The 14143-nt window shown below is 37.9% G+C and overlaps 1 protein-coding gene across 1 annotated transcript; it reads right to left on the reverse strand.

Annotated features, from left to right (window-relative positions):
• Positions 1 to 13321: 13321 nt before the first annotated feature.
• On the reverse strand, positions 13322 to 13869 carry LOC145731762 (uncharacterized). The gene is made up of 2 exons (XM_081983710.1): positions 13770 to 13869; positions 13322 to 13713 (listed from the first exon to the last, which is right to left on the reverse strand). The coding sequence occupies exons 1-2, from the start codon at positions 13785 to 13787 to the stop codon at positions 13396 to 13398; spliced, it is 336 nt and encodes a 111-aa protein (XP_081839836.1). The 5' UTR covers positions 13788 to 13869; the 3' UTR covers positions 13322 to 13395.
• Between the last annotated feature and the right edge of the window lie 274 nt (positions 13870 to 14143).

Genomic DNA, 14143 nt, shown 5'->3' on the forward strand with positions numbered 1-14143 from the left:
GCCTATCTCTAGCTTTTTTCGAAATATTTAATGTTTTTCCAAAAAAGTTGCAACGCTCAACATATTTTTGTACTCTGTCAAAACCGTATTTCATTTTGCAATGAAACTTTGGGTTATTGTAAATAAAGGATCGTTTTATTAAACTGAGGGTGCGTAATGACCCATTTGTATACAGGGTCGTCAAAAAAAAAATCATAAACTTGCCACTAAAAATAAAAAATTTCAAGTTTTTTAAATAGAAACCCACATTTTTTATGGCGGAATCATTTTGAGCATTAAAAATTACTATGCGTTTCAATTTACCTAAATTCAACCCATTTCGTTTTATTTGTTTCGTTTGAAAAACCAAAGCCATCACCAAAAGCTGTTAAGCAAATAATTGAAAATTTTAAGTATACCGGATTTGTGAAGAGAAAAGCTATTAAAACAAAACCAATCCTTAATAATACAAATGTAGAAATTGTAATTTTGGGCTATTTTGTTGCAAATCCAACTTCATCAATAAGACAAGTTTCCGTAGAATCAGGCATATCCAAAAGCTCAATTCAAAGGATCCTGAAGAACACTTAAAAGAGGTTGAATTTCCGAAGAGAGTGGTTCTTAGTGAGTTTTTGTGACTAGTCACTATGGAGAAAAATTGTTTTTGAATAATATTATTTAGAGCGACGAGGCCAAATTCACTAAAAATGGAATGTTCAATAGACATAATTCACACTACTGGTGTGACATAAATCCACACGTAATTAGAGAGAGAAATTTTTAAGAAATCTGGAGTTTTATGAATAAAAAATGTTTATTCTTAAATAAAACGAAATGGGTTGGATTTAGGTATAGGCAAGTAAATTGAAACGTATAGTAATTTTTAATGCTCAAAATGATTCTGTCATAAAAAATGTGGGTTTCTATTTAAAAAACTTGAAATGTTTCATTTTTTTTAGTGGCAAGTTTATGATTTTTTTTTGACGACCCTGTATACAAATGAGTCATTACGCACCCTCAGTTTAATAAAACGATCCTTTATTTACAATAACCCAAAGTTTAATTGCAAAATAAATTATGGTTTTGACAGAGTACAAAAATATGTTGAGCGTTGCAACTTTTTTGAAATAACATCAAATATTTCGAAAACGGCTAGAGATAGGCATAGGGTATTGTACACAAAAGTTGGTCAGAATTTTGTGAGGAATCCAAATATGTAATAATGTATAGGGTGTTCTATTTAAAATAAGAAAGTTGTGATCGACTTCCGGTATAAACGAAAGTGCAACCATTTTGAAAATATTTTAGTTAGATTGGGCATGCCCACATCAGTATCCTGCCTAATTTTCAAAACTCTCCTATTTATACTTTTTCCAATATCAATCGATGTCTTTCGTCGTGGGACACCATGTATAACTTAAGGATATTACTTAAACTAGTTACAAAAACCCGTTAAAGCGCAAAATTCCAGAGAGTTCAACAGTAAACTAAGCCAGCAACCTCCAGTAAGTTACCAATGTTAATTTTGAAGTTTTAAGTCAAAGTTAAATCAAGCATTTGTGTGTCTGATTGGTCAAAAAAGTAGCTTTCAGCTTGCTGCTTTGTCTTGTCTTATGATTTACTTAACATCTAGACTAACTACTGTCATTACTGCCGCAATTTAGTTTTCTTCCTTTCTTAATGAACCTACAATGTACTGACGCCACTTTAGCATCAAACGAAGAAGTGTCTTCGGCCAGATTGATGAGAGAGTGCGGTCGTCGATAACAAGCGCGATAACGAGACTTTTCAATCAAAACAAGTGTTAATTTGCCCGGTCGCATTCAGGTTAACCTTTGCCTTAACGGGCGGACGGGCGTCGTGACATCTCGAGCGAAATAATGATAGCCGTCCATGAAGGATTGCGACTCATTAAAACTGGCAATTGCTAATAAAACAATCGAATGATTTTGGGAGATTCTCTCGATTTTAGTTGTCCACTTGGTTTGTGTTGATCAGAGTGTGAATGTTGTCAACTCTATTATTCAGGAGGAGTTGACTCACCAAGTCAACTAATTGCCACAGAGCGTGGCAGGGTTGGTAGAGTTTGGAGTAATTAGAGAATGCCCCTGCCTGTTAACATTTCCCATTGTTTATTGGAATCCTCACGATCGAGATCAAACTTTACTTTAAGTGACATTCAAATTGTAATTACCTTGCCTTGGTATTTATGCGATTTCCCACATTGGCGGCGCTTTGGACATAGAAGTAGAATAAACTAGTCCGTTATGGAAATTGTTTTAGGCCCAATGGGCGGTCCACATTACGGATTTTACTAATGACAATTTATATCGAAGGAGCCGGATACTTTATGGCCTCCTAGGTAGATTGTGAAACGTATATTTGTTTTATTTTTTTATTACATTAATAAACGTTTCGGATTTCTATTTCTGCCATAAATAACCGTGCATTAGCATAGGAATTTGTGTTTGGGGTCCGACGTGTTTTTCGGCCCTCGTGGCTTTTTGTTGTAGGCGAAAATGCTCCAGTACCGGGCCCGGCCCCAGCTACCGTACCGCCTTTTGACCATCTCGTGCCTGAACGCAATCAATTATTAAACGGCCCCGGGCCGTTCGCACATTGCGGTAGCGATTTTCAATTAGATGTGTTATTAAGCCCCCGTCACAATGGGCGATTTATGGATCTGCCCCGATCTCCTCTTTTCTACCTTAACAATGCCGCGGTTTACTCTCGTTACCACTGTCAACCAAGAAAAAATGCCTACGAAAGAGATTAAATGGGAACGTAGTTCAAGAAACGTGCCTAATTTAGGTAAAGTCATCTCAGAAGAAAATCTCATTTTAAGTTTGAATATGCATTGATCTTAAGTCTTCTTCTTCTGTTGCGTGTCCATTAATGGATGTTTGCGATCACATTTGTCCATTCTTCCTTATTACGTATGGTATGCATTGTCCTCAGTCCTGTCCACTGCCTAACTTTGCGGAGCCATGACATCTTTTTCCTGCCAATTCCTCTCTTTCCCTCAATTGTCAATTACAGGAATTGGTACCTTTCGTTGCATATTACGTGGCCCAGGTATGCTTTTTTCGACGTTTAATGGTGTCTCATCAAATCACAAATCGCCAAAGCCACAGCCGCCTACAACAAAATGAGCAAACTCTTCAGAAGCCATGATCTTACACTGGAAACAAAAATGAGACTTCTCAGATGTTACATATTTTCTATCCTCTTATACGGGACGGAATTTTGGACACTCAATGAAAGCACATCCAAGAAAATAGAAGCCTTCGAAATGCGACTCTATCGAAGAATGATGAGGATATCATGGACAGAACATATCACTAATGAAGAGGTACTAAGAAGGATGAATAAACAAAAAGAAATTATGAACACCATCAAGATCCGAAAACTGCAATATCTGGGCCACATCATGAGAAACGACTCCAGGTACTCCTTACTCCAGACAATCATCCAGGGAAAAATCGATGGAAGAAGAGGTCCAGGAAGGAGAAGAATATCTTGGCTGCATCACCTCAGGAAGTGGACCGGAAAAACATCAACCGAACTCTTCCGCATTGCTGTAAACAAGGTTAGGCTCGCCATGCTGATTGCCAACATCCGTAACGGATAGGAACCACAAGAAGAATGGTGTCTAACAGTTTGCAGTCTATATTGATTATTCTCAAGACCTCATCGTTGGTTCTTCTTGCAGGAATCCTCAGTACACACCTATAGACCAACATCTCGAATGCTTCCAGCTTGTTCATAGTGCTCACCTTCACTGTCCATCCCTCCATGCCATAAAGCAACACTGTCCAGACATAGCATTTGACAAATCTAATTCTCAAGGCAAGATCGAAATCAGTATTGGTAAGCAAATCCTCCATGTTATCTGCAATAAGAACTGTGTCGTCCGCATAACGAATATTGTTGACCCACACACTATTCACCTTAACGCCCACGTTGCGTTCTTTTAGGGCTTCAGAATATAAATTGAAGAGAAGTGGGGAGGGAACACACCCTTGTCTAACCCCTCTACAAATTGGTCTTGCTTCTGTGAGTTACCAACTCTGACTTCAGCTATTTGGTTCTAGTATACGCTTTTGAATGCAGCGGATGTCTTTTTGGTCTATGTCCAATCTATTTAGGATTTGGATCAGTTTGTTGGACTCTGTCGAACGCCTTTTCATAATCGATGAAACACAGCATTATGTCCTTTCTCTGATCGTTGCAGTTCTGAATCAGTACTTGAGTCGCAACTAATGCTTCTGTCCTGCCTAAACCTCCTCTGAATCCAAATTGTGTGGATCCGATGTTTCTTTCGCACTTTATTGATATTCTGTAGTGGATAATCTTAAGGAATATCTTCAATGTGTGATTCATGAGGCTGATTAGTCTATGGTCCTCACATTGTTCTTTTACAAAATTAAATGTTACCATGCAAACCATTTGGCGGGATATTCACCTGTAATGCTTTTGTCGTCCAATAGTTTGAGCAACTCTACAGGAATGCAGTCTGGGCCAATCACCTTTCTATCTTTGGATGTATTGATCGCTCTAATAATTTCCTCTTTTCTGATGGGAGGTTCCGAGAGGTCTTTGTCGTCTACATTTTCAACAGCAGGTCTTCATCGGCAAAAAGGTTGCTAATATAGTTTTCCCATATGATTTTACGCTGTTGATGATCCTGTGCTAATTATCCCTGATCGTTTTCTACATTAGAGAGTAGTTGTTCTAGTTCTTCACACTATGGTTTCAGCCATTCATTCTTAGCGGTTCTTATCTTCGTTCTAATGACTTTCTGGATTTTTTTGTGGTTATCACCATTCCCTTTGTTCCTCAAACAGCGCTAGTATCTCATCTGTCATCCAATCGTGTTTTTGTGTTTTTCGTTTATGTCCCAATTCTGCCTCCATTTGTTCCCATACAACACCCATGTTAGCTTCCTCTACCGTCTGTGGATCTTTAATTCTTCTTTGGCTGTAGAATGTTATTATTTTTTTAAAATTGATGTCACTATGGTTTAAACTGGCATCAAACACATATCCCTGAGTTATAAGTATTTGGCGTAATATTTAAAAGTAATGGCAAGCAAAAATGTACCTCTAGATTTTACAATGGAAATGGGATGTCAACAATCAATATGTGACTAATGTATGTAGCGGTGTTGCTACATTGATCACAACAATTTGCTCTCGTAGGAGTGTTCATGACCAAGTAAGGAAGCCGCACAAGCCATCATCAGGGCAATTTAGGGCCGCGAGCGCCAATTTCGCCTCAATAATTCGCACTTGGGATCGAACCAATTTAGAAGGTGTGCAATACTCGGTCAAATAACAGCCGGAACGGAAAAATCGACCGCAAATCGATTACCGTGAGGGATAATAAAATATTCGTCTTGTTTCGTTAATGTTCGATCTGAGGTGGGCACGCCTGATCAGGTACCTACAATGCGGAATGCGTTACCATTTTATTCGCGGGCTGCGTGCCGTCATCCCAATTTCGACAAGTAGCCGGATCGTCGAGATGACGCCAAAAAGATACCGCCAATTTATTCCGAGATTGTCTCGTCCAATATTACCCAACCTAGATGCCTTTTCACGATACAAATTCCCCAGAGGACTTTCACGGTAATGACTCATCTTGCTACCATTGTTTTAGCGCCCTACATTGTACTAAACCAAGTAAAAAAACTTCCAAAAATGGATCAAATTTTGATTTTACAAATTTATTGAGTAATCAACAACTAAATGATCACGTGACTTAAAAAGTCTTAATTTATGATCAGTTCGAAAAAATGGAAACAGATGCACAAAGAAAATATTTCCAAAATAGAGAACCAAAAGGAGCTCTTGAATTCCATCTGATAAGGAAATCACCAAGAGCACTTGTTTCAGATTAACGATGAAGATTGAAGAAAGTTAATTTTAATACTAAACATCTCAAAATTCAAGAATACTTGTAGCTTTTTTAAGAAATCCTGATCTGTACTTGTCTTATGGATTCTTCTGTTAACCTAATTTTTTAGAAAATGTCCTTTCTATTTTCAGTACATTGTATTATTTTAAATGTCTAAAGCACCTTTCGGCCTGCTGCTCTTTTGACCAATCACAAACTGGAAACACTATTGTGATTTACGCAAATACTAAGATACTAAAATTTCTTGACATATACAGGGTGTTGGTTGTCACAAACTGTAAAGTTTTAATAAACATGCACAGATTTTTCTAGATACAGAGTGTTACACAATTTTGTAAATTTTCTATTTTTTCCTTTTTATGTAACTTTTCAAATAATTTACTATTTTTAACATTTTCTAAAAGTTTTTAAGTAAATTATACGTTAACTAGTATTTCTTTATACAAAGTGGTACTCTACTATCAGCTATTTTCCAAATTCTTATTTTGGATAAATGTAGTACCCTGTGTAAGTTTAACATGAATTTGTACACGTTGTTCTATAGATATAGATTAAAACATGTTAAAAACGTTTAATTTATATGACATTAGATGCCCAATAAGTTGCTGTAAGCTACTAAAAAACGAAATAAAAAGTTAGGTTCATATTTGAAAAATTGTAGTTGATAATGGTAATTAGAGGTGAAAACTAAAAATATTTTCTTGAAGAGCATAAAAAGTGCTTTCAGAAGGTGCCATTGATGTTTCAGAATAATCAATAATAAAGTAATAAAAAAATAAAATAGAAATTTGACTTTTTCGGTTTTTGAATTTTTTTAGCAATAGCAATGCTAATGTTTCGTAATTTGTAACACCCTGTAGAGTGTGTTCTTATTTAACTAAAAAGTTGATACCATCATCTTTAAAACATTAGAACCGGTGATTAAATTCTAAAGCATTGTAAACCAGGGTTGCCATGATCGAAGCAGGAACTCTAGCAACAAAGTTGTATAAAATTCGTGTCAGACATTGGTAAATCGGTAATGGCATTGACGGCTCCCATAAATAAGAAAATTTATTACGAAAACTAATGAATTCCTCATCCGCGCTATAACTGAATAACAATAATTGTTTCTATGTGTTTGTCTAACGCGAAAGCCGATCCCACATCGTCGGGTATTAATTACTCGGCTAAATGAAAAAAAAAGTTTTATTTTGATTTATCATATTTAAAGCCGCCATGAAAACTTGTTATATTATCGCTCGACCTCAAGACACGTCAACGTTTTAATCACGTTAATTAAATCATCTTTAAATTAAACCCAAGTGCCGGTAAAGAGTAACTGATGCCGGCCTTGCAGTATCTCGAAACATCGTAATAACTGTCACAGAAGGTCGTTATTTTGATTTTTTTTTGGGTTGGCACGTACAGATGGCGCTACCAGTACTATGTGTGTCTGTCTCTCGCAAATATGCAACCAGCAATACAGTCCTAATTCTACAATATCACGCCTTTATTTCAAGACAGTAGATAAGTACTTATATAAGTTAAACTGTCCAAAGGCAGACAGCTCCTGGGACAAACCTCACTTCAAAGCCTTGATCAAAACGAATAATCATTAATAACAATTGGTGGCGTACGTTAGCATAAAACGGCCGTAAACGAGCTCCTTAACGGCGAAATATGGGAACGTAAACGTCCAGAAACGACCGCGATTTTTCTTCCTCTTATCGCGAAAAACCAGCCTAAGTGTCTTTATTAACCTGGTTTTGGTCGTAACGGCCCATCTGGGCGCGCTTATTTACCGCTCCAAATTGTCGTTCGACCGCCATTTTTTATTTTTTGGTGTCGTCAAACTGTAATGGTTGTCGGTATGGTCAAGGACAAAAAAAACTCAGTGTTTTAGCTGTTTTTTGACAAAATGTAAAACAGTTACCAAAGTGGGGTTTCAATACCTGAAACTGTGATTAAGGTTAAGTAAGTTATTTTAATTTAAAGCTTTTCACTAAAATTTGACCATTAGTTTCTTTAAAATTTGGGAAAATTGTATTATTTCTGAATTATTGCAATATACGGCAGAGATATCAACAGTCAATTAGGACAAAAAACCTTACAGAAGCACTTAATTATCAGGAAATGACAAAAATGACTTGTTTAGTAATGGAAAAGAAGAAGAAAAATGGCTGGCAATTTTATTTGTTTGTAGGTTTCGAAAATAAGCAGTAATATCTTAGATGGAGTTGCTGGCTTGGTAATGGTAATGGTAGGTGTGGATGGTGACAGATGTACTGCGACCTGTTTAGATCTATTGTACCCCATCTTCTTCTGCTATCTGAAGGTTTCCTTGTTCATAGCAGCCCCTCAAGATTTAGTTCCTTTAGGAATTTCAGGATCTTGAGTGGGTCTGTTCGAGATATTTCTTCCACAGCCAGCTGGTATAATCTACTAGTGTGTTTAATCCTCTGTGGCATACAGCAGCATAACACTCCAGCAAGATGTGGTGGGATGTTTCTGGTTCTTCTCCGCAAAACCTGCAGGTACTGTCCTCTTCTAGGCTTAAGTGATCTCTGAGTCGACAATGACCCATTACAAACCCTGTTAATGCCTTGAGACTAAATTCATGAAATAATACTATAAAATGACTGAAAAAAAGTCTAAAAAAGAAAATATTAATCGTATAAGTCTTTGTTCGTTTTGATACTTCTCTATCTTCCGCCTCCAACACTGTCGATCCAACGTCGCTCTCCTCCAGGTTCTGACACCTATCAAGTCTTCTGTCACTCCATCCTCCCATCTTTTCCATGATCTCTCTTTTGGTCTTCTGCCCTGCATCCTACTATTGAGGGCCCTTTTTGGTAGCCTGTTATCCGGCATTCTTACTACGTGGCCTGCCCATCGTAGCCTCTGTAGTCTGACGAATTCTGAGATTGGTACCTCCTTGAAAAGTTGGTGGATTTCATGATTATATCTTCTTCTCTAATACACAGTTTTAGTAAACACAAAAGCCCACATCAGACAAGAAAAATGACTGATTGCCAACGCTAAAACGACGCAATGTGGCTGTTCGGACCCCTCAATTTTAAGCACATTAAAGTTTTAAAGAAGGTGAGCTCTTCATTAGCGGCGATCGAGTGAAGAAGGCACGAGGTCGTGGTGAATTTTTAATTGTCGTCCATACCCGGGTAATGGTCGTTTAAAAGCAATCACTCGTACGCCGTACGAGATTAGAGGATAATATATGTGACATTGGTGAATTATGTCTCAGCTGGACGCCAATGTGTGGTCGTGAGAAGATCTTTGGTAGCTTTATTGCAGGAATTTCAAAAAGGTTATTAATTTTGACATAACACTATTGAAGGCGGATGGAAGAACCTCTGTACCTTTCAACAGCAGGGTTGTGTTTTGTCACCCTTATTGTTTAACGCATATCATAAGGAAAGCCTTGGACGGCTGGGAAGGAGGAGTTGTCATAGATGGCAGAAGGATGGATAATCTCCGCTACGCTGATGACACCACACTTATCGTCAGAAAACGAAACTTATGTTAATACATCGCACGCACAGCATGGAAGAAATGCCTAATATTACAGATGTCGAGAACGTGGAGGAAATAACTTATCTAGGTGCCCACATAAGTGGTACCTAGTACCACCTAGTAAACACTCTCGTTTTTCCAATTGCGTTATACGCAGCAGAATTCTGGACCTTAAAACAGACAACACCAAGTTGAATGAGTTTGAGATGTGGGTCTGGAGAAGACGACTGAGGATTCCCTGGACAGACTACTTGAAGAACTTAACATCCAAGTCAGATTGTCAACAAACAACTGATTCTCAAGTATTTTGGACACGTCAGCAGGAGGAAAGATGACAATCTCTAAAAACTTATGGTGCAAGGGAAGGTAGAGGGAACACGACCTAGAGGACGTTCTCCAAAACGATGGTTGAACCAGGTGAAGCAGTTTACAGGAAAATCTTTCCAAAACAGCATTAGAAGCACGTCAGTTAGAGAAGAATGGAGGGAAACTGCTAGAAACACAACATGAGACTAGCATAGGATCACGACACTTCTAACATGAAGCTAGAGAGAGAGAGAGAGATTAATTTTGAATTTCACTTTATAGAATCAGAATACAATTATTTTGAAGTGGTGTCTGAAGAAAGATCATTGCCATCCATTGGTTTGATGAAAATTCTTCACAGAAAGTGAATTTTTGTTTTAAGTGACGTTACATTGTAATCGGTCGATTCCCACGCCCGTATGAATGAAAAGGACCATATTCGAACCAGAAATGGCACCAAAGAATAAGATAATGACGAAGAAAGTAATAGTTAATCTTCGTGCGATCGCGGGACGCGATAATTATTCTGGGCTTTCATTGTCGGTTAGTTAGCGATCTATTCTACGGGCAGAAGATCGGTCTTTATTTCGTGCAGTTATGGTTTCGCGCCCACTTCGTCCTAATAACGTTCGCATCGTGGGCGATATTTACAATTTCCTGTGGCGGTGTGTTCTATGTGTCTTCTTCTTCGATCCCGTGCAAAATAGGGCGCAGCCCTACGCCCCTTGATCAACTGAAAAGGCGTTGTTCTCTACGATTTTTTTCTTCCATCCGTTCAGACTTTATTAACCTCGAAAAGTACATATATAACACGACACTAAGGAATCGGATTCCTGGCATAATATGGAATTAAATAATCGTAAGTCTGTCAAATGCGCCGGCCAGTACGCGACATGAAATGGGGCTCGGTACTAGTCGTTTCATCCCATAGACGGCCAATAATGCAATTTGTATGTGTAACGCTGCGTAATGTAACGTAGATTGCTCGCATTTCTGTAAAAAAATCTAAATGTCCTTTAGTATTTCACACCGTTCGGGATGATCGGCTTTATTGCCAATTAAATGGACGATCCAAACGCGCTTTCTGATCAACGGCCGAAACGGTTATAAATATTCCGAACCACAAACGTCACTGCCTGTTTCTTCTATATGATACTCGCCACTATAAAACCCATCGTTTCAAACTCTACACGATAAATCATTAAAAAGTTAACGGATCTGGGAAGAGTTTTCTAGTTTGGAATGCCTCCTCTCTTCAAAATATTAGAAAGAAGATGATCAATCACAAAAGTTTTTTACTTCTTTTCGAAATTCAATATCTCGATAACATGAAGAGCTAGAGAGGCCAGTTTTGGCTCATTTTGTGGTATTTTCTATTCTCTTTCTAATGGCTAAAAATTTATAATGATTCAAAACCCCTTACCTACCTTAAAGAATTGAGCTGGCAAAACGCTTATCCAACTAGATTTCAATCAAAATATTGTTTTTCTAATTATGGCATATAAAGTGACACTTTTCAAAACTGATTAGAGTGACAAAACGTTTTACTTTATGTAACTAGTTACATAAAGTATCACTTTATGTAACTAGTTATGAAAAGTTCATTTCATCACTCCCTGTTTCTATGCATTTCCGTAGAAACATATGGGCAACATCCATCATAACATGTCGTTGTCACTGTTTGTACAAGGTGCTATGAAAGTGAATATTTTTGTTAAATCACTTTAAAAGATGGTTTTTACCGCTTTTTGGTCAAAATTAGAAAAAATTATGTATGCAACACATTTCGAAAATGTCTTATTGTGTAACTCATTCAATTGTGCTCGCCCTACAAACATTCATTCGTTACACAAAATCGATCTTTTCGTAATTGGTTACATAAATAGCTATTTTTGTGCATGTAGACAAGAACAAATACAATTTTTTCGTCAACAAGACTCTATGTGGCAACGTGGCCTTAAAAGTGGGTTTAAACATTAAAATACATTGTCGTGAAAGAATCCGTAAGAAACCAACCTGGTTCTCACAATTAAAACAATTTTGGTACGTTGATTGAGCAGAAAAAAATGCACAAACCGTTAGAACTAGAATACAACTTTTAGTGGTAAATAATTGTTTTTTTTTTCTGTTAATATCCGTCTTCCTAAACGCGATACTTTTAAACGTTGCCAAACCAATATGTTTGCTCCTCCGGATTTGGAGCCGACATATAATACACGGCAACGTTGCCCCACAAGTCAATTGGGAGCAACAAAGAGATTAAAGCCTGTTATTACGCTTTAAGTCTGTAAGTAGAAATAAACATGGGAAAACCATAATCTAGGCGAGCGTAAAACAGATGATACGTAATTACTCCTAATACGATTAAGGCGAATTAGATATAGACGATTGGACCAGTGGGTCCGTTGTGCCGCCACTGGTCGAAATTACCAGCGCGAAATTAATGGGTGCCCCGTAATTATTGTCGATCATTAATGACCGTAATCATCTTCGGGTACAAGTGGATGGAACAACTATATCGTAAAGAGGCACAAAAAGGTTTTAAGTTCTAGAGGAAAAAAAATTATAGAGACTCAGTTTATTGCCATTGCTAATTCAGTATACTTGCATTCAAATTGTCCAGAAAAAGTGAGATGCTAATGAGGTCAATGCAAAGAAAAGTCACATGATGAGTTTTCGTAAAAAAGTGGTGCAAACTAGGAACAGTGCTGAGATTTTGGAAAACCGACATAGACAGTTCGATAGAGCTCACGTGATTTTTCTCGTTGACCCAACGTATTGTCACGTGATTTTCTGCTATTTTACCAATTTTGACATTTACCATATTACTTCTATTTGTCCCAGAACTTCTCGATTCAGATAATAACAATGTCACATAGCAATTCAACTCGTTTGATATAGTTTACTTTTGGAACAATTGGGTATCACATGACAAACTGTCAATGTTAACAAACCAGAACTTTTTGTTTGACATTGTTTACTTCAGGTATTTGGTATTATTTCCTAAAAGATTTGTTGGTGTTTTGTTGAGATTTTTTAGGTTTTTGGTGGAATTCTCCTATCTTCCAAACCTACCAAAAGTTTAAAGTGATACAAGAAGAACGAGAAGTTACTTGTTCATTCTAAAATGCACTTACATACAACCCAACTTAATTATGTTTCTTCACTGATGAACCTTTACTCATCCAGTATAAGCACGGTCGTTTTATCTTCGGTCATAAATCGTGGAAGGGACATTGGGGCGTTTCACGGGAGCCCTATATAAACTTCCATCATTGCCGTTAATATGACTTCCTGACAATATAATGCCCGCGACGTATAAATAATCGCGGAACGCGTATAGTTCTTGAGATATTTAAGACCGCGAACGTATTCAACCGGAGACCACCGGGCTTGTCATACGCTAGACCGTATTACTTCTTCTTCTTCCTTTTATTGTCTTTTGAATAATTACGCTCAAGTTACGGCCGTTATTGTTCTGGACATCTTTTTTGCACAATTTGCCTGTTCAGAGATAGTCTTATTTGACTAAAATTGTCTAAACCTTTACATATCGATGGATGGTCAAGTGAAATTTCATGAGAGGCAAACAAAAAACACCAACTTAACATGAAATTATATTTACAAAACCAAAGGTAAGTACAACAAGCAACTCGCATCTCACCTACCGTAAAACATCTACTTGGCGGCAATCAAAGGGGCGGCAGCATAAGGCGAAGCCAGATAAGGAGCTGCTCTGGCAATGTAAGGGGAAGCCGCCCAGTTGGTGTAGGGAGCTGCAGCTAATGGAGCACCCCATGGAGTGGCTAGAGGAGCAGCTAAAGGAGCAGCCAAGGGGGCGGCAACTGGAGCAGCAATGGCGTGGTTAACTACGTTGGCGGTGTAGGAGGAAGCGTAGGGCACTGAGTAGGCGGCTGGTAGGGCTGCTGGGACTGCAACCGAAAGGCCTCCCAAGCAGCTTGAGATGCAGATGACGGCCATGGAGAAGACCACTGACTGTTTTTTCATCATTTTTAACTAGAAAAATTGTGTTAAATTTAAAAGGGACTTACCAGAATTGCTGAAGTCATTGTGTATAATGTAGTATGTGGATCGTTAAACCGTGGAAGATGGTTTGATGTCTAACAGCAAATCGATTGGACTATATATAGTCTGAAAAAAAATTAAAAAGAGGGGCAATCTGAATTTGGAGTATCACCAATTTCGTTACCGTTTCGCAAAAATAAGGTCAATTGCACGAAATTTGTCCGGAATAACGATAAGGTTATTAGTATGCGCGATCGGTCGCTAGGATTCAGGTCTGACACATGTGACGGCCACAACGAGACGCGTTATGTCTTTAATATTGATTTATTTATTTGCACAATGCTCTTGCCCCATCGGAGAAACTCGTAAACGGCTAAAGAATCTATTAAAGTCAGCTTGC

The sequence above is a fragment of the Ips typographus genome, linkage group LG7, assembly GCF_016097725.1.
Source record: "Ips typographus isolate SLU linkage group LG7, UJ_Ityp_2.0, whole genome shotgun sequence".
In the NCBI taxonomy this organism is placed as follows: Eukaryota; Metazoa; Arthropoda; class Insecta; order Coleoptera; family Curculionidae; genus Ips; species Ips typographus.